This window comes from Osmerus mordax, chromosome 27, assembly GCF_038355195.1.
Source record: "Osmerus mordax isolate fOsmMor3 chromosome 27, fOsmMor3.pri, whole genome shotgun sequence".
In the NCBI taxonomy this organism is placed as follows: Eukaryota; Metazoa; Chordata; class Actinopteri; order Osmeriformes; family Osmeridae; genus Osmerus; species Osmerus mordax.
In genome coordinates, this window is record NC_090076.1 from 2,135,150 (window position 1) to 2,156,541 (window position 21,392).

The following is a 21,392-nucleotide window of genomic DNA, read 5'->3' on the forward strand; positions in this document are numbered from 1 at the left end:
TGATGATTTAGCCTAGTTTATTGGCAATGGGGCAAACGTTGTTTCATGTTCCTGACTGTTTCATTCAAATAAATAACCCGTGTTGTTATGTAAATCTACAATTCACGATGAATGTTTGTCCAGATCTTTGTCAGGTTATTTTTCAACAAGATGTCTAGAGCTAGTTAGCTAACTGAAGCTGAGTTGAATCACAATATAGTTTGGTTGCTATAAGCTGTAACGTTCTACCCACCTAAGTCAATCCAGTTTGCTTCGACAACAGAAGTGGAAACAACTAACGTTATCATTTCAAATATCTAGTCCATCTGTTGAAAACAGTGTTGTGTAGATACAATAGATTTATTCGCGTTTTTATTTCAAGTCTCCACCTTCAGTGTTTCAGTGAGTGTTGTGGGCCGTGTTGCGTTTTTGCTCCCCAGCTTCACTCGTTGAAAACCAACCAATCAGCGCGCAGCTCATCTAAATCTTAATGAGCATACCATAAAAGGAGAAAAGCTAGTGTTTTTTCCCGGGAAAATTTCAGAGGATCTATCAGGGGGCATAGAACAGCACCCGGGCCATTTTCAACCGAACCAATGTTATATACCCTATTCGGAGACCTTAAGGAACAGCGTGACCACACTAAGTTCATAAGACAGAACTTTAATAAGCACAATGCATAACTTGAATAAGGACAACATATTCTTTAATATCCTCATAAGTGTCAATTAATTTGTATCAATTAGATACTCTTTGGCCTTGTTTTTATCTACTTATTCTGATTGTCAATTGATTAACTTAGCTTCAACCCTTACGACGAACGGGGCCCTACAGAGCTTCAGGCTGACCTGGAGCAATCTGGAGAGGTGGTTTCAGCCCGTACCATACACCGCACACTAAAGAAAGTAGGGCTCCATGGGCGAAGACCAAGGAGGAAACTGCTATTGAAAGAAAGGCACAAAAAGGCAAGAATCCTTCATAGATAAGCCACAGTCTTTCTGGGATAATGTTCTATGGACTGATGAAATCAAAATAGAGCTCTTTGGGGATGCAGTGCAGCAGTTTGTTTATATGTGACAAAATGAAACCCATAAGGAAAATAACACCCTACCTACAGTAAAACATGGTGGTGGTTCCATCATGCTCTGGGGGTTCTTTGCTGCCTCTGGTACCGAGGCATTGAATGCATCAAAGGAATAATGTAATCAGAGAATTACCAAGGCATCTTAGAGCGAAATCTTTTACTCAGTGTCACACAACTAGGTTTCAGTCGAAGGTCTTGGGTCTTCCAGCAGGACAACAACCCAAAGCACACATCCAACAACACAAAAAAAAGTTGAAAAGGAAAAGATGGACTATTTTAAACTGTCAGCAATAAGTCCTGACCTAGATCCCATCAAAAACCATTGGAAAGAGCTGAAATCTGCCATTTCAAAGAGGAATTCTGGAAACCTAAGAGCTTGAACACAGCAATGAAAGAGTGGCAGAAACTACCACCAGACAGGTGCCAGAAGCTTCTAGATGGCTACAAAAAATGAGTGAGGTGTGCCAATAATAGTGTCTGTGGTATTATTTCACTATTATGGAAGTGGATTAAGGATTATGATCTACTTTTGTTCATTAACCTTGGACATCTTATATGTTAAATATTCTAGTTATAAAAAATTTGATCATTTGCATTTATTTCTTAAGATATTCTGTACTTAAAATTCAGGGGTGCCAATAATTTTGACCAGGACTGCATATAATTGTTTCTTGTTGCAAACCAGATATCAAATGTTAAAGTCCCTGTAAAGTGACAATAAAATGTGTTCTGAGTTTGTTACACCACAGAAAAATGTGTCCCTAACCACCCATCCAAATTTGAATGCTTAAAAAAAAGTTATCAAAATCTTATCAAATTTTAGTTCTCAGATCGCAAACGCTAGGGGTATGTCCACTGAGGTCGCTGAAACCATGCACAGCCATATAAGGGGGCTTCCACACCTGTAGTTCGTTTGCTTTGGTCCGAATCAGTGGATGAGTTGGTACTTTATTGCATTTTTCATTTGGTCCGGTTAGTGTTCACACGGTCCTGTGTTAAGCAAACCAACATTTGTAAAAAAAACTATGACACATAGTCGTACAGGTCGTTTATCTATTGGACAGAAAATGTGTGAGAAAAAATCACTGTCAATCACAGTCACAAACAACAATGGAGCAACAGCAGCGCATTGCGATACTATCTTTAATTATGATTTGGTGTTGCACAACCACGTTTTTTGGGTTGCTCATTGGTCTTGTACCCAGGATTATATCCAGGTCATCAAACCATGGGAATATTTTTTTTAAATTGAAGAGTTGCCGCTTGCAGTCGGGGGTGGAGTTGAAAATGGAGCCGTCAAGTCAGACGTTTTTTGCTTCCGGTGGTTTGCTGCGTCATCAGTTGGGTTTAGATAAAATGTCCTACTTATATAATGTATTTAAATGATTTAGTATGCTTGGAAACACGTTGTACCTTTTTTTAATTAGGCCAATTAATGTGTTTTTGTGTTTTTGTTTTGTGTCTAATATGAGATGTATTGTTTTTAAGGTGACTTTTTAACATTCTGTAAAGGGTCTACAGATGAAAAATAGACATATTGGCTAATTCTGGCACATTTACAGTCATGTTCATTAATGTGCATTGCCCCTGTAAATAAATATAATTCTAATTCATCATAGCTGATTAAGCCCCATTTGCTTACTTTATCGCTGATGAACTGCATGGTCACAAATGTAATTGTTTTCGCATTAGAACTTTCACGAATGTTAAACTCTCTCCAATCTGCAGATTGATAATACAACTCAACTAAACTTCGTCTTTTCGTTAGTGAAAAGGCGGACTAAAACACTTTCTTCAACGATAGTATTAGGTGGTGGGCCGAGCCCGTGTATCGGCTTTAGTTTTTGAAATGACCTGTCCCCGTCGATGGAGGAGCTGGATTTAGGATTCTGGATTTAGGATATTATCAACGTCGTTTTTTTCTTAAAACATTTTCATTTGTTGGCACTTCCAATTCTTGCAAATTTTTTCTGTAGCTTAGTTCAAAGTTAGCAACTTTAACAGGCAATCGTCTCAACTACCTAAACTCTCTAACCAACCAGAACTCGTGTATCATCTTGTTAGATAATCAAATTGTTCGTAACAGGATCAGCTGATAATAAAAACAACCTAAGTGACCATGCGTCAATAAGCTAGCCTAGTAAGCCTACAAGTCTCGGCATCACAATGGTAGGTTGGTTGAGCTTTGATTAAATACTTGCTTTCTGTGTCACTGTCTGTCTTTAATTTACCTAATTTTCTTAATTTTTTTAATCAGTGGCGGTGATTAAAACTGTTGGGCACTCACTGACACTGGATATTTAGCTGGCTGTGCTCAGGACAGCCAAAAAACACTAAGAAATATGAGAACATTATTGAGACGTTTTTATACAACGAATACCATAACATGTAGCATGTTGAAAGTGTTTTTGTAGTCTTGGGTTTTCCTCTTGTTGTGTTTAGTGGAGACATAATCGACACTGGCTGGCTCTGAATGGTGACGTAGCCCTTGCAAGTGATCCCCAAAAACCCTGTAAAAAGTAATACACAACATCCAAATTGGACTGTTTTTAAACATCTGATGCTGTAATGTGTTCCAGGTGGAGGGTGTAAGCTGTCTTGTGTCTACCTCTTGTTGAGTGTACTGTAGACTGAGCTGGCTGGTGAAGGGACCATGAACTGACAGGAGATAGTAGACTGAGCTGACTGGAGATGGTACACTGAGCTGACTGGAGATGGTACACTGAGCTGACTGGAGATAGTAGACTGAGCTGGCTGGTGAAGGGACCCTAAGCTGACTGGAGATAGTAGACTGAGCTGGCTGGTGAAGGGACCCTGAGCTGACTGGAGATAGTAGACTGAGCTGGCTGGTGAAGGGACCCTGAGCTGACTGAAGATGGGAGACTGAGCTGTGTCAACATAGTCAAACGAGCAGATAGGTCTCGGTCTGCTCTAAAAGTTTGTTCCCGACCTTTAACCTTCGTCATTGTCTGTCTTGCTCTGTCCTTAAACTTCTAAAGATTTTTTAAAATCTATTCACTCTATAGCCTTTATTGTACTAACTCTGCAAAGGCATTGTCTCCTCTCTCTTCAGCCTCAAAAAGGTCAGACAACGGTATCTGAAGCTAGTTTTTATGATGTTATGTGACTTACTGCTTCTCCCTCCAAGGTCTGGTCAAATGGGTTGATCATACATTTGATTGTTGACATGATGTGTGCTCCAACTTTAGGGGGATCACACTCCTCAGCCTCCCTGGGAAAGTCTATTCAGGGGTGCTGGAGAGGAGGGTCCGTCGGATTGTCGAACCTCGGATTCAGGAGGAGCAATGTGGTTTTCGTCCTGGCCGTGGAACTGTGGACCAGCTCTATACCCTCGGCAGGGTTCTGGAGGGTGCATGGGAGTTCGCCCAACCAGTTTACACATGTTTTGTGGATTTGGAAAAGGCGTTCGACCGTGTCCCTCGGGGGCTCATGTGGGGGGTGCTCCGGGAGTACGGGGTACCGGACTCCCTGATCGGGGCTGTTCGGTCCCTGTACGACCGGTGCCAGAGTTTGGTCCGCATTGCCGGTAGTAAGTCGAACTTGTTCCCGGTGAGGGTTGGACTCCGCCAGGGTAGTTGAGGGGGTCCGGTTTGGTGACCTCAGGATCGGGTCGCTGCTTTTTGCGGATGATGTGGTCCTGTTGGCTTCATCGGGCCGTGACCTCCAGCTCTCACTGGAGCGGTTCGCAACCGAATGCGAAGAGGCTGGGATGGGAATCAGCACCTCCAAATCTGAGGCCATGGTTATCGACCGGAAAAAGGTGGAGTGCAATCTCCTGGTCGGGGAGGAGATCTTGTCCCAAGCGGAGGAGTTCAAGTATCTCGGGGTGTTGTTCACGAGTGAGGGAAGGATGGAGCGCAAGATCGACAGGCGGATCGGTGCGGCGTCCGCAGTGATGCGTGCTCTGCATTGGTCCGTCGTGGTGAAGAAGGAGCTGAGTCGAAAGGCGAAGCTCTCTATTTACCAGTTGATCTACGTTCCTACCCTCACCTATGGTCACGAACTGTGGGTAGTGACCGAAAGAACAAGATCGCGAATACAAGCGGCCGAAATGAGTTTTCTCCGCAGGGTGTCCGGGCTCTCCCTTAGAGATAGGGTGAGAAGCTCGGTCATCCGGGAGGGGCTCAGAGTAGAACCGCTGCTCCTCCGCGTCGAGAGGGGCCAGTTGAGGTGGCTCGGGCATCTGATAAGGATGCCTCCTGGACGCCTCCCTGGTGAGGTGTTCTGGGCACGTCCCACTGGGAAGAGGCCCCGGGGAAGACCCAGGACACGCTGGAGGGACTATGTCTCTCGGCTGGCCTGGGAACGCCTCGGGGTCCCCCAGGAAGAGCTGGTGGAAGTGGCCGGGTAGAGGAAAGTCTGGGCCTCCCTGCTTAGGTTGCTGCCCCCGCGACCCGACCCCCGGACAAGCGGAAGATGATTGATGGATGGATGGACATGATGTTTTGAATATCCTCTTCCCTCATCCCTTCATCTTTTCATGATTCATGCAGTTCACCGTGTTGGAGTGATGTGGTGGATCTATGCACTGCATCTTTGTTTAAGGCCCCGTCACACCATAACGTTCTGGTCGACGTTCTATGACGTTAGAGGAAACGTTGGTAATCGTCCATGGTCGCTTGTATAGCGCTGATATAGTGCCAGAAGAGCGTTGTGTTGACGCTGGTAAACGTCGGTGATCGGCGGAGAATGCTGGTCCAAAAAAAAAGTTTTTAACATGCACAAAAGTTCTCATGGAGACCAGTGTTCTTCAACGTTTAATTTTAAACGCTGGATAATGCTGAAGAACGTTTGTGGAACGTCAGACTAACGTTCCACGACACTGAACGGACCCCTAGCGTACGCAGCGTGACTTACGTCAAATGAACGTCATATGGTGTCCAATGAGCGTCATTTGAGCGTTTCCCGAAAGTCCATGCATTTGGTTATATAAACCAATGCTTTTTAAGCAGGGCTCAGTTGATTTTGGGCTACCGAAGGGAACACTCACTATTGAGGATCCGCAAAGATTAAGGAGGGTATATTTGATTGCTATGGCCCAGCAGGAATTAGATTTACTGAAATTAAACATAGCTGAGCACATCGAGGGAACTCGCCCGCAGAGAAAAAACCCCAGACGAAGACAACAGTGCTGGACTAAATTATGGATCTTGAGGCGCAAAGAGTTTGGCATGTACGACCAACTCATGGTTGAGCTTCGCCGGGAGGACCACAGTTCATTCACGAACTTCATGCGCATGCCACCTGAAATGTATGATGAGATCATTCAGCGTGTCAGAGGCAGATTGACAAAGCAGCACACCTTCTACCGAGAGCCCCTCGAACCTGGCCTGAAACTGGCGGTGACACTGCGACATTTGGCCTCTGGATCAAAATATGCTGACATGAAGTTTGGGTGGCGCGTTCCATCCAACACAATCTCCGTCCTCGTCCGTGAAGTGTGCCGGGCGATCCTTCACGAGTATCTGGATGAGGTGATGACCCCTCCAAGCACTCCTGAAGCCTGGTGTGAGATTGCCAACCAGTTCAGGACAAGGTGGAACTTTCCATGAACACCATGAACCATGCTCCCGCAACCGTAAGGCTCATCATTACCACGTGCATGTGTTTGCACAATCTCATGCGTATGAGGTATCCACTTCAGCAGAACATTCGCATGGACAGTGAGGACGAAAATCATCAAGTGATTCCTGGACAATGGAGAACACTGCAAAATCTGGAGGACACCGTCAATGTCAGAGGGCCCAACGTGGATAACAAACAGGGGAAGCACCAGAGGAACCTCCTGAAACACTGGTGTAACTCAGAGGCTGGTGCTGTTCCATGGCAGATGGATATGATATGAAGACTCTTGTGACATGGACAATGTGTGTGGATGAAACACAAATTCAGTGTCAAATTTAAATCATTTATTTTAATAACATAAATCCCCAGGAATATAACTATATGAATAAGTCAGTATTTCTGATAACCCGACTGACAGGGCTGCAGGTCTGGAATCTGGGACATGTAGGATGGGTCCGCGTAGTTGAAGACCGCAATGGCTTGGGGCGGTCCCCACTCACTGGGAGGTGGCTGCCAACCTCCGTGCTGTGACTGCCACTCGCCCTGACACTGACTCGGCCTCATGCTCGGGGGGTGTTGAGACAACGTTGTGTCACCAGTGACACTGAAAATACACCATAAGGAAAATGGTCAGAAGGTTGTTGGTTCGATTCCCAGCTGTGCCAAATGACGTTGTGTCCTTGGGCAAGGCACTTCTCCCTACTTGCCTCGGGGAGAATGTCCCTGTACTTACTGTAAGTCGCTCTGGACAAGAGCGTCTGCTAAATGACTAAATGTCTAAATGTAACTTCCTAGAGTGGAGACGAGTGATTTTGATCAATGTTTGAACCGACCCTTTCGTGCCAGCTATTGGTCAATTTCAGTAATGAGGCAAGTCGGATACCACGCGTTGGTTATAATTGAAAGTAATGGTAATAATTAAGCTCACAACGACGGAATCGAGGGCTGTCTGGAGGGGGGTCTATTGGACCAGTCCTCAATGTCGTCGTCAGATGAATCCGACTTGCAGAAGGGCCTCAGGACCTTGTTGATGCCCTTCAGGGCCCGGCGAAAGTCCTTATCACTCAGCCCCAGCAGCACACTTTTGACGTAGGCGGCGTAGGTGGTCCTCTCGGTGACTGGCTCGGGAGGCGGGAATTGCTCACGCAGCATCGTCAGCATCTCCCCGCTCTCCTTGGCCTTCCTCTTGAGGGTCTCCATGTCGGAGGACACCGACAGGGCTGGGTTGATGTATGACGGGGACGGTCTCAGCAAACTCGTCAACATCAACCCTCTCCTCCTCCGCTGCCCGCTCAGCCTCATCCAGGTCCCCGTGACTTTCGGCTATAATTGCCTTCAACTGGAAAGACACGGAATGACACAGGTAAACACAACATGTTTGGAAATTGACAGTAAACAATTGTACATACATTTGTCTCTCTTCTGTCGGACTTACACTCCGGACGGGCTTTGAGCGGTGGTTGACAGGTGGAAAAAGCTAAATTTTGATTTTATCCATGACTCCCTCTCCGTCAACTCTTGTTGGCCCTGCCCACTCTTCTTCTTGTCCAACCTGGTAGATATTATAAGCATACGGTAAGTATATTGTAAGTATATTAAGTATATGGTAAGTATATAAAATCCATTATTATTAAAGTCATGGCAATTATTTGAAGTATTTTTACAATTTCAAACATAAATACTTGCCTAGTGAACATGTCCCTGAGGGACTTGAACCAGGTCCACAGGTGGTCCACCCCGATCTCCAGCTCTGTGGCCTTGGTCTCCAGGATTCGTTGCCTCTTGGCCTTGTTCCTGTAATCTATTTTCTTAGAGTTCCACAGAAGTTTGTTATCACAGAAAAACTCTACCAGACTATCCTCCACCGCCCGGTCCTGGATCCTGCAGTCCTTCCTCTCGCTTCCATGGTTGGAAGGTCCTCATTAGAGTCTTCAGGGGGTGTCACATCTCGGATGGGCTCTTCTTCGTGCTGTCTTCCACTCCTAATGTCTTCGTCCGAAGACATTGCTACTGAAAGAGGCTTTGCATTCTTCTTACTTTCTGCATGTAACATCTTCTTACTGGCAGCAGCTCTCACACCCCTACGTCGTCTAGGCGGCATGATGTTTACTGTTCAGGACAACTGAATCCATTGATTTTCCAGCGTTTTATACCCGTTAGACCATAAAACCCACACGCCAGCAAAACGTTACTCTGTCGTTATTCACACGTTAGTCACACGCTCAACACGCTCGTCTAACGTTGACTAAACATTCGTTGCGCGCCGGGCACACGTTGTCGCGCGCCACTAACGCGTCATCACACGCTAATAGTTTTCAGGGGTGTCTTACTTGGTCGCTGTTACACGCTCCTCATGTGTCAGTCCCACGCTAGTCATTAGTCAGTCCCACGCTAATCAAGCGATAATTATACGCCGGACGTGTCCACCTCGCCCTAGAACGCTCGAAATTGAACGATTAGAACTTTCAGAGAACGTTGACCAGAACGTTATGGTGTGACTCTGTTGACTGTTTGCTCTATGACTTGATCACAGGCAGTGTTTGCAAAAGCATACTCCTGTTGTCTCTGAGCAACAAAATCCCCAGATTGTACTTGTAGGTATATGCAAAATGTGTGTCCTCCAGACTGTTCATCTCCAGCCAGTAAGAAGAGAGGCATCTTGCATAGTTTACCTTATCGTATGAGAAACATGGGAGCAGACACTCGGACGACTAGAGGGGCATGGTATTCCACATCACATTATTTAAAATATATAATGAGCTACATTACTTGGTAATGTATACCGGTACATTTTGTTTAATCAGAACTACTTTCTCTGGCCTGCTACAGGTCTTCTTTGTCCTGCCTGTCCTGTCTGTGCTTTTAATAAGCATGCAATGTATGTCAACTCATCTTCAAATAAAATGTGGTGCACTTAGATTGTAACAACAACATTTATTTAGCAGTAGGTTATTTGTATACTTTGACCCCACTGTACATCTTGCCATACAAAATACAGAATTTCATACACACTTTCTGTTTGCAAAACCTCCAGAGCTGCATTTTCACTCCTCTTACATGCTCTAGCTACATTTGTTGTGTTGGTGAAGTTACTGTAGCACCCTTGTGAAATCCAACATTACCTAGCATGTGGTTCTGAGGTGCTGAATTTAAGTTAAATCTTTCCACTGCTTTTTCTGCAAGAATGCTTTCCTTGCGGTAAAAGTTTTGCAATTGCAATGCACTCACAAACTTGGACCAACTAGCTTCAGTAAATGCGTAGATTGTATCTTTTGGTTTGCTACCTACATGCATACATACAGCATTCCATGATTGCAACTACTTGTGGCCTTGAATACACTGCTAGCAATACAATTAATTGTGCACATGCGTGTATTATGCTAATGAGGTTAGCTTTCCAACTTGCCAAGTGTGCATAGATGTCGATATGTATTGATAAGTGTAACTGACTGTTAACTGGCTCTGATGACCAATAGCAGCGCAATAATACAGTATAACAAATATGCTTGTTTAAGTGGAATGTTGCAATGTTTCTTTAGAGAACACCTGAATTACCCATTTGTTTTCCTTTTTTCCATACAGTTGAAGCCCAGTCACCCACTGACAATATACCGGCCTCACCAAAATGCACATGAATGTTTACTTCCTACTTGACCCGCCTTGAATATCGGTGTATACGATTGGTGGATTTGATCAAGATGTCATGTATATGAGCTCTGATTGGATGCGGACCATAGTTGTCCGGAAAACATGCCTGTGTTGATAAAGAAACAAAATGTTTGCTCCTTGAAAAATGTGCAAGAACTGGACATGCCAACACATTTTTTAAGAGTGGTAGAAAAAAAACGTTTTTTAAAGCGATACAGAAAAATCCTGAATAACATTCATGACATCTGTCTATTTATTACACATCTTACAACTTTTGTATACAAATTTAACGTGCAATAGTTACAGTCTGCATATTGAAGAACAGCTGGCAAATAAATAATAATCAATATTAAGTAGGTCTATTAATCTATGGAGTTATTGTAGGTGATTTATCACTTAAGTCACCTTGTAACAAGTCAGTCCTAGTTCATTGCAGAATTCCACAATTCATAAAGCAAGCAATCTACTGTAAATGGGGAAAAAATCTTTATAAAACAGACCAATGCACAGCTTTCACATGTAACCCCATCATTCATTAGCTTGTCCTACTTTTACAATGCTACCACAACTTATTTGTACTGGGTACAGTGTCAGGGTGTCGAGAGTTGTCCTGTCACCCTGACTGCTAACCTGTGCAATAGGAACTTTAGAGTTTTATGGGTGACAGTGCACAACATTTTAGAGTTACTGAACACCCCCATTTCAGTGTCAGTCCACCCTTCATGTTTTAATGGATATATTGGCTTCAGAGGGTATTCTTATCCCTTCACTATTCTCATTTTATTGTGATGTAGATTGTAAAGAATTGTAAATAAAATTCCCATTAACTCAATTAAAATGTGGTAAAAGTAATAGGCTCCAAATACTTTCTGAAACCACTACAATGGCCCAATCCCAATGTCCACCCCCACAGACTCACAGACTTTGAAGCGCGTTCTTGTTAAGTCTGCAATGGCTTAGGGCTGTCCCGCGAGGGCTCTCTAGCAGACCTTTTGAGCCCTTTATGCACCCTTTTTATATATTGTTCTCTCTTTTTAGTGTTTAGTGTGTCATTGTAATTATGTGGAAGGAGGACATTGCGATATAAGAATTTCATTGTACGGACTAACTTTATTAAACCGTATACATGACAATAAATATCTTGAATCTGCATTTCTGCAGACTTTTCCTCAGGGAATTGCCCAGAATTCACAGCGTTTTGACGTGAAACACCAGGGTTACCAGGGTTAAGCCGGGAAGTGAAATCCGCCTCATAAGACAGGAAAGAAGAATAGTAAACAAACATTCATGCATGGAAGGAGCAACCAACCCTGACGTAAACATGGTTAGAAATAAAAGTTAACATGTAAGTTTAAACACTAAGTTCACTGATGGTTCATATAGCCAGAATTGTGTTTAGTTTGTCCTTGCCCTCAATTCCAAATATGCTTTAATCAGATTTGATCCAACAACATGACTTTTTTGCAGATAATGCTGCAAAGTGCTGCCCCATTCCTATTTATAGCATTGTGAGCCCTTGCAGCCTTCACTTATCATGTGACGTCAAGTAAGTCTATGAGGGTCCAGGGTTTAGGGTGTAGGGGGGACATTGGGATTGGGACAATCACTGTCTCCTATTAGCTACCCATCAGAACTTCGCTTGGGAAGACATGAAGTGTAGAATTTTGAAATTGATAAGAATTGTGCTAATCCGGGGACAAGCGCTGGTCAACAATCCAGACATTTTGTTAAGGCACAGGCAAGGGTAGGATTCGCAGGGCAGAGCAGGTAATCCAAAAATGTGGTAAAATAAGGCAGGCAAAAGGTCACGGAAGGACTAGACTCTGGAATATAAAGTGCTTGGACTAAACTATGAAAAGATCAAGACTGCCAAGGAAACACAGGGACTAACTAAATATCTAACCCATAACCAAGACACAAGTCCAGACAATCTAACCAATGAATAAACAACCAGCTAACACTGGCTAAATTAGGATAAAAGCTGCAAATCCCAGAACCAAATGAGAACATAACCATAGTTTTATACATGCCATACTTTACCAGTGGTGTTACAATCTGGAAATTCAAATTACAACCAACACCTCATAGCAACTGGCATGTGCTTGAGGTTTTAGATTTAAGCATTCCCATGAAGTCAAATTGGGCTGGATTGTAACCAGGGACTTTTGAGATGACAATGTCTCTGTTTTCCAGATTCTTCTCCCGAGAAGTGACTCTGTACTGGGCCTTGATGTTCCGGAGTGGATTGTATTCTGGACGGATCTTATAAGGACAGTGGAAACCTGCTTTGATAATGTCGCCGAGCTGGGATATTGCTACGAAGCCACTTCTATGCGACAACAATTTGATGATTGGAGCATAAACGTACTGGACATATAAAAGATTTCCTATGAAAAAAAGGTTGAAAAGATTTAACACCCTATTTGGATTATAATATGATAATAAATTATTGCCATTAGTTAAATAAGTGTCAAATAGGATAGGACATTAGAAAATGTAAATATAATTTGTCTGAGACAATAGGAATTCACAGCTGTGTTGTAAACAGTAAGTTACAAACAGTAAAGATTTGTGGGTTTTTTTTTATACTGTACAATACAAAATACACTGTACTATAATAAATATAAACCATTAATTTTATGTGTCACACCATGTTAGAATGTTATGAGGAAAGATGAAGGTCCTCATGATTTCAGAGTGTCTAATATATTTTCATCTTTCATCTGTCTATCATTTATAACTGATGGCAGTGGATTGAAGTACCCACCAATTGACAGTCTACATGTGAAACATTGTCATTGTGTCATTTGAAATATAATGCTATATAATAATATATATTTATATATGATATATATATCCCCTTTTTTATTATCATAGATTGCATTTAGATACGTACCAGATGCCACATCCCAAATATTGATGGTTCGATCTTGTGTTCCTGTGAAGACGTACTGATCACACTTAGAGAAAGTAGCACAGAGAACCCCTTCAAAGAAGAACCCCTGTACATGAGGTAAAACAAAAAAAGAAAAGAATTTGTTAACAGAATAAGGCTATGAAGTTTGTTAATGGCTGATTGAAATTGTCTGCAATAGTTCAGGAGTTTTAAGATTAGGAATCAGTGAAGAAATAGAAGTATACACCTGCGGTAAATTGTTTCCATCAAATATGTGAGCTGGCTAGCAATTAGACATAAGGACATACATTAGCAATACCTCCTCCTATGTAGCCATGGGTATTGTTGTTGTGGCCTACAAAACCTGACGTAGCTAGTTGTCAACGTATTTAGTCACAAAATGTTGTGTCGCTGACCTGCCTCCTAGTGGACATAGCTTTTAAACATCAATGTTGACATGAAGAACGCAGTCGAGTATGTGAACAATGCCACATGTGTAGCTTTTGCGTAAATACATACAAGTACAAAACTGAAGTATACAGAGGCCTTTAGAAACCACATTGGGGTATGTTGGAGTGGATACACTAGCTACTCAAGCCTATTGCCTCTGTTAGTCCTAAAGTCACACTTGTCATCATTGTATAGTATGTACATTACGATTGAATATAAATGTGTAACATACATCAATGTTTTGTTATCATCAACACACTGGTTGATGGCAAGGACTACATTACAATAATACAAATCCCCGCATCAGGGTAAATCATGCGTCACAGTGCGTGTCCACTGCAGCGACGCGATGCGAGCGACAACATGTTTTCCATTCATTTTGAATGGAGCAAGGCGAATCGCTTGCGTGGTGCATTGTGGGTAGCGACGCGACCGAGGTTGAGATTTTCTCAACTTTATGCAAATGAGGAGCGATTTTCGCTAGCGATGGCCAATCGGAGTGTTTTCTTGTTTCTCGTAACGTAGCAACCATGTTGAACATTTCTAGGTTTCAAGGTGGAGGAGAAACTAATCGTTTGTGTGGCTGCTTACCCAGTCCTGTACGATACATAGCTGTATTCGTACAGAGATGTTAATAAAAAACGATACATGGCGCAAGGTTGCCGAAGTTGTTGGTGCTTGTACTTTCAAATTCAGTCTAGTCACATGACGTAACTTCGTTCTGTGGTAACTGAACGTGGAACTGAACGTGGACCAGGATGGTTGTTTCACTATCGATTTTGACGTTTAACATGCAATTTATACTTTTGCATAAGTAGCCTACTACTTGCTACATGCTTCGATAGCCAAACAACGTACGTAACTCTGTCAGGCTATTGCATTTTGTACTTCTGTCAATCAATTTCTTGTTAGTTACTGCATCCATTCAGCAACGAAGTGTAGTACCAACCCTTTCCGTTTTGAGTTATTGTAATGTGTTTTTGAGTTAATGTAATGTTGTTTCCCAATTGGGGGAGCGTGTTCTTGTATTGGGGGGAGGTGAGCAAAGTCATCCTATTTGGGGGGAGTTGACTCGTATTTGGGGGGAGTGTTTTAATTTGGGGGATGCACTCATGTTAGTGGGTGTGATTTGCACTTCAGGGCCACCGTAGTAAAGCAGTCAGTCTTACTAGTCACTTTGGCGGGTGGACTTTTATATATCTCTATTTTTTTTTTTTATGTAGCAGGGCTGCCATCTCTCACGCATTTCAACCAATTCACACGCTCTCACGCCACACATTGTATTTCTCACGCTGAGAAGGAATCAACCAAGTAGTTCTGCTAACGTTGTAACGAGTAATGAACGAGGCGCAAATACACAGAGTAAAGCAACACTCAAGCTCACGACGCGTGAACACAGAACACCCGTGAAATCTTGTTTCGGGGCTGGGTTAGGTTGCGCAGCAACATTGTTGTTGATCCTGTCGGGGGGTGGAACGGGAGAGGGAGGGTTTCGACGCACCGGTTGCAAATCAGGCTGAGGAGGGCTGGAGATACTTGTTTTTACTAAAAAAATATATTTTTGGACGTCAGCCTCTACTAGGCTTCTGTATTCTGTGACAGCCCCACCAAATCTCACTCCAAGGTTTTTTTTTAAAGGGGTGATTGATTGCAAAACCAATTTTACCTTGTCATAGTTGAATAACGACAGTTCGGTGGGTAAAATGAACATACAGTGAACCTCAAAGTCCATTGACACCTCTTTCCTATGCAAATCTCAAAATGAAAGAATTTGGCTGTAAAACGCTAGCTTTTCAACAAAGCCACCGGACTGACGTCAGTCCAGGGACCGCCTTTTTTGGCTCTGGTCTGTATCTTTGTCACGCCCCCAAATTTACATCCAGACCAGCCCACTCACTGGTGTTCATGCCCAGTCCGAGGTAGCGTAGATCTCCGATGCTAGTTTAGCTGTGCGCTGCTCTGTGTAGGCTACTTCTAAGCTATTACAAATAATAACGTTTTGAAGTATAACAAGGATATTGAAAATGGACCATGGTCGTAAATGCTGTGTTCCAGGCTGTACAGGGAAGGCTAACACTAATAGTATTCCCAAGGAGCCAAACATTCGACAGGCATGGCTGCTGTTTGTCTATGAGAATATCCCGGCGAAGTTTGACACTCAATTATTCATTTGCTCTGAACATTTCACCCAAGACACTTTTGACAACCTTGGACAATTTCAAGCAGGATTTGCTAAGAAACTGAACCTGAAAAGATGTGCTATTCCGACCGTACGCTCATTGCAACCGCAAGCTGTAAGTAGGCTACAGTATGATTTTGTCGGTATCAGTTATTAGCAATGCTAATGTCCCCTGTATCTAGCATAGGTAAAATGCTAAATACGTTTCTAAACACATCAACATACTTTACTTAGCAAATGACTCTAGCTAGACTAGCTGTAGTCGGCATTAGAAGGGAAGCTTCCGAATAAATAGCCAGAAAACAAATAGCAGTCTGGCCTATTGCTAACGCCTGTCTAGATTATCTATTTGAAAGAACTGGAGAAAGGCAGGTGCTAGATACAGGATACGTTAGCATTGCTAATAACTGTTACCGACAAAATCATACTACAGCTTGCGGTTGTGATGAACGTAAGGTCGGAACGCACCTCTTTTCAGCAACAGCTTCATAGCAAGTCCTGCTTTAGCTACATTGTCCCAGGTTTTCAAAACAGTCCTTGGTGAAATGGTTCGCGCAAATGTGTTGAGGGTCAAACTGCACAGGGATCTTCTACGCTACGGTATAGACAAACATCAGCCATGCCCGTCTAGTCAATGTTAGCTAGACTCTAGCTCATCTGCTTTTTATTAACGCTGATTTGCAAGGAATGCAAGAACAGCTAGATAGCGAAAACACCTAGACTGTAGGCGTGTAAACTAGTTTAGCTTGCTAACGCAAGAGTATAGGTAGAATGTGTGATGATTTAGCCTAGTTTATTGGCAATGGGGATAACGTTGTTTCATGTTCCTGAGTGGTTCATTCAAATAAATAACCCGTGTTGTTATGTAAATCTACAATTCACGTTGCATGTTTGTCCTGGGGCCAGTTCTCCGTACGTCGCTAACTCAGTTAGCTGGATTTGATTGTTGACGATTTGTCATTATCTTGGATTGTTCGGTTCTTCGAAGCTCATCCTGGACTTGCTGTCATAGCAACAGGTCCGTGAGCTTAAACCTGTTCGGGAGCAGGTTTATTTTATGTAAACACGATTAGATTGAGGCTTTACAAGCAGAGGTGATACAGGAAGTCTGTCACAGACATGTCTTGTCCATTTTTACTACAGGAACCTGTTGCAGAAGGTGCAAGAATAATTATCAGAATTTTAACATGAAACCAAATTAATTGCTCATTGCGTGATAGATAGGCTCCTTAAGCACAGCGCGATACAGTATGCTAGCCTATACTTTTTGAGAGGATAGCCTATCTTTTTTTGTGAGGGTGTCATTTACATAATAAATTTGTTGAAACCACATCATATGACATTAAAGATGATAAATGAAAATATGAAAGTATGAAAAAAAAAAAAGCTTACTGTAATAAGCGATAAAACGCGTGGTCACTCCTCTACATTTAATTTGGTCTGCTACTTTTTGCCAGCCCTCTTTCTTGGATTTTGCAGACTTTGAGGTGTTCCCTGGCGTTCTGATAAAATCTTCAAATTCGGAGTAACCTTCGAGCAAGCTGTTGCTCTGTTGGCTCTGTTGCGGAAAAAACAGGGCGCTCATTTTGGCCACAGTGAGCAGCCATAGACTTATGTGAGCAGCCAATAGCAGCGTTGCTGATCAAGGTTTCTACTATCGATACATACCCCCTTTTAGACCAACGTATAACTCAATCCAGCTATACTAATCATAAACAACAAGTGTGTTCGAAGAACCGAATTAGCCAGATCATGATAAGCAAGATGATGTCATCTTGGATGTGTCATTTGATCTCGGATGTAATAAGCGACGTACAGAGAACGGGCCCCAGATCTTTGTCAGGTTATTTTTCAGAAAGATGTCCAGAGCTAGCTAACTGAAGCTGAGTTGAATCACGATATAGTTTGGTTTACTATAAGCTGTAACATTCTACCCACCTAAGTCAATCCAGTTTGCTTCGACAACAGAAGTGGAAACAACTAACGTTATCATTTCAAATGATATCTAGTCAATCTGTTGAAAACAGTGTTGTGTAGACAATAGATTTATTTGCCCGTTTTTATTTCAAGTCTCCACCTTCGGTGTTTCAGTGAGTGCTGTTGGCCGTGTTGCGTTTTTGCTCCCCAGCTTCACTCGTTGAAAACCAATCAGCGCGCAGCTCATCTAAATATTAATGAGAATACCATAAAAGGAGAAAAGCTAGTGTTTTTTCCCGGGAAAATTTCAGAGGATCTATCAGGGGGCATAGAACAGCAGCAGGGCCATTTTCAACCCAACCAATGTTACATACCCTATTCGGAGACCTTAAGGAACAGGGTGAAATACTCAAAAAAACCCAGTCAATCACCCCTTTAAGTTTGCAACCCTGTTGTAGGCTAGTCTTCTCAAAACATCTAAAATAATAAACTCATTGCAGGGTTTTCAAGCCTCACGCATTGACCGTGAGACACAGGCATTTCAATATTCATTCTCACTTTCACACATACACAAACATACAATATAAGATAAACATTTGTTTGTTGGACATTTGGGAATCGGAATTGATTAATGATGTTGTTTATAAATATTTAAGTTGACAAAGTTTTGCTTGTGGGTTTTTTTCAGTTTAGTTCATATATTTTGTAGGCCTACTACATTTTATGTAATCTTTATTTGGGTGTTGACAATGGTCATTTACATGTGAAAGGATTGTAAAACTAGTTATTCAAGTAAATTGTAGCAAACCTATTCAACTTTAATCAAATAAAACTTAATTTCCCAACAACAAAATTGAAATGAAATTACTGACTGGCTAGTAACTTTGGAAAACCACTAGCCACAGTGGCTGGTGAGCAAAAATTTTTATGTCAAGTGCTGGAGGGAAGATATTGTATTCGTTAGTTTTATTATTATTATTATTATTAATCTTCTTCTCCTTGCGCCACAATAGCTCAACATGTTATTGGTACCAAAATGTCTAATTTGGCACATTGATACTACATCCGAGTGGGTACCCCCACACCAAATATGGGAAACCTTCGACTGTAGAGGGCGCCACAGGCCACGCCCTAAAGTCTGATTTTCAAAGTTATGGCATTTCCACCCCATTACTGAAACTTGGTTTACATGCCTAATTTCCCATGGGGAACAAAAAAGCCTCAAGGACCTTTAAGGTCCGCCATGATGGATTTTCCTGTACAGTGATAATTTGTGAAAACCTTCAAAAGTCCTCTTGTCTTGAACCAAAGCTCCAATTGACTTGGAATTTGGAACAGTTATGTATCATGGATGTATCTAAAAACGTTACTTAAGACAGTTGAATCAAATACAAAATGGCTGAAAGGGGTGTACTTATGTAAATGTCCACATTGCCTCAATATGTTTGTGTCACTAAATCAAATGTCATTTTGAATGATGGTTTTTCAAACCTAATAGGGTTCAAGATGACATCACTCTGAAGTACCATAAACAATTTCACCTTGGTATGTCAAAATATGATTGAATTAGAGCTGTTTCAACCTTGGCTGAATCTAACAACGCTTACCACAGGAGAAACAGCTTACTTTTTCATACAGTAACTGAACATGATAATATTCAACACTGTGAATAGCTCAATGGGCTGGGAAGGTGACCTGCAAAGTATAAGGTCGTAGGTTCTAGTCCAGCCACAGTGTTTGAGCCTGTCTTAAATTTGAATATCTGTTTAGGATGACATCGTTCTGAAGTACCATGCACAATTTCACCTTGATATGTCAAAAGATCATTGAATTACAGCTGTTTAAACTTTGGTCTAATCGAACGATCTGTGCTACAGGAGAAACGGCTTCCTTTTTTTATACAGTAACTGACCACGCAATCTCATCCTTGAGGGTAGCTCAATGGGTTGAAACGGTGTCCTACAAAGTGCGAGGTCACATGTTCGAATCCAGTCTTTTGGCTGTCATAATTTTGATTACTTGTTTAGTTAAACAGGCAGACATCATTCTGAAATACCATGCGCAATTTCATGCAATTTCGCCTTAAAATGTCAACCGTTTCTTAACCTTTGTCCCAAAGCTGACCAAAAACTAATACTCATATCACGCAGTCGGAGCACAGCTAGATGATCAGCGTCAGCACCCTTGGGTACCCAGCATGCAGTGCGGCATGTCAAAAAACGCAAAGACTTGTGGAAAATAGTTTGGTTACAACAGCCGTGCAAGGGATTTCAGTTGTTGTGTTCGTTCAGTTAGATGTTTGTAATGTTATTGTTGGTTAGGTAATATAATCTTGTTGGTCACCCTGATTGTGCATGGTGTGTAGTTTAATGGGACCAGAATCGGCTGCTGTACTGTCACAGGCTATTCTCGCAAGGAGCTGAATATGAGCTCTGCCCTAGCCCACATGACTATTGTTAGTTGTGCATTGACTGAGAGTCTGGAAAGAGATCAACTCAAGAAGAGTTTCAATATCCTATAAAAAGTTATTACTCAGCCCTTACTAATCATAAAATCTCAGCAGTTGGTGTGTAGCAGAGAGGCTAAAGAGACTGACTTGTAACCTTATGCTCATGAGTTCAAATCCCCGTACAGCCTATTGTTGTTGGCCAAACATGAAGTAGTTTTGCTCTCTTGTTGTCCAAGTCTCAATCTTCTACAGTGTACATGTTTATAATATTTTGCCATTTTGCGGAGGAACCTGCATCGCTGCTTGCAGCTATATTTCTTACTTGTAACTTTGGCATGAAGTAATTGATAGTGTTTTTTATTAGACTACACGAAAAACAAACTCCCCTTAGTTTACCACTAAACATTCCCGTTATTAGACAAAGGCCTTGATTCTTTCTCCTCCCCCCTTCACACTCTTTCCATCAGACCCATTGTATGCTTTGTTTCATGCCCATCAAATTCTTTATAAAACCAATAACAAATAGCCTATATCCGTACTGTTCATTAGGATTCCTCCGTCAGGAGGAACCCTATTGTAATTGTTGGTATTATTATTATTATTATTGTCATTTATCTCATGAACACATTGGTAAAAAGTTTTGAAATTTGGCATATTGATACAACATGCCACAAATACCACCCAAACACAGACTGGCCTACATCAGACCATAGGGGGCGCCACAGGCCACGCCCAAATGTCCACTTTTCAGAGTGATGGCATTTCCACCCCATTGCTCCAATTCTTCTGAAACTTGGTGTGCATGCCTCATTTTTCATGAGGAAGAAAAAAGCTTCAAGGACCCATAAGGTCCACCATGATGGATTTTCCTGTACAGTGATAATTTGGGAAAACCTTCAAAATTCCTCTTCTCTTGAACCAAAGCTCCAATTGACTTGGAATTTTGTACAGATATGTATCATTGAAGTATTTAAAAACTTTACTTAAGACAGTTGAATCAAATACAAAATGGCTGAAAGGGGTGTATTTATGTAAATGTACACATTGCCTCAATATGTTTGTGTCACTAAATCAAATGTCATTTTGAATGATGGTTTTTCAAACCTAATAGGCTTTAAGGTGACACCCCCCTGAAGTACCCTGCAAAGTTTCACCTTGGTATGTGAAAATATGACTGAATTACAGCTGTTTGAGCTTGGACCAA

At 42.1% G+C, this 21,392-nt stretch overlaps 2 protein-coding genes across 2 annotated transcripts in view; one reads left to right on the forward strand and one right to left on the reverse strand.

Moving 5' to 3' along the window:
- Nucleotides 1-12,725, forward strand: part of zgc:113223 (uncharacterized protein LOC541424 homolog) — a 134,234-nt gene extending 121,509 nt beyond the window's left edge. The window contains exon 9 of the mRNA XM_067230693.1: nt 12,491-12,725. Within this exon, the coding sequence (XP_067086794.1) occupies nt 12,491-12,510 (20 nt within the window). The 3' untranslated portion in view covers nt 12,511-12,725. The remainder of the gene's footprint in view (nt 1-12,490) is intronic.
- Nucleotides 12,380-21,392, reverse strand: part of nwd1 (NACHT and WD repeat domain containing 1) — a 110,601-nt gene continuing 101,588 nt past the window's right edge. Inside the window, exons 18-19 of the mRNA XM_067230666.1 lie at nt 13,194-13,299; nt 12,380-12,684 (exon numbers count right to left, since the gene is read on the reverse strand). Of these exons, the coding sequence (XP_067086767.1) occupies nt 12,380-12,684; nt 13,194-13,299 (411 nt within the window). The remainder of the gene's footprint in view (nt 12,685-13,193; nt 13,300-21,392) is intronic.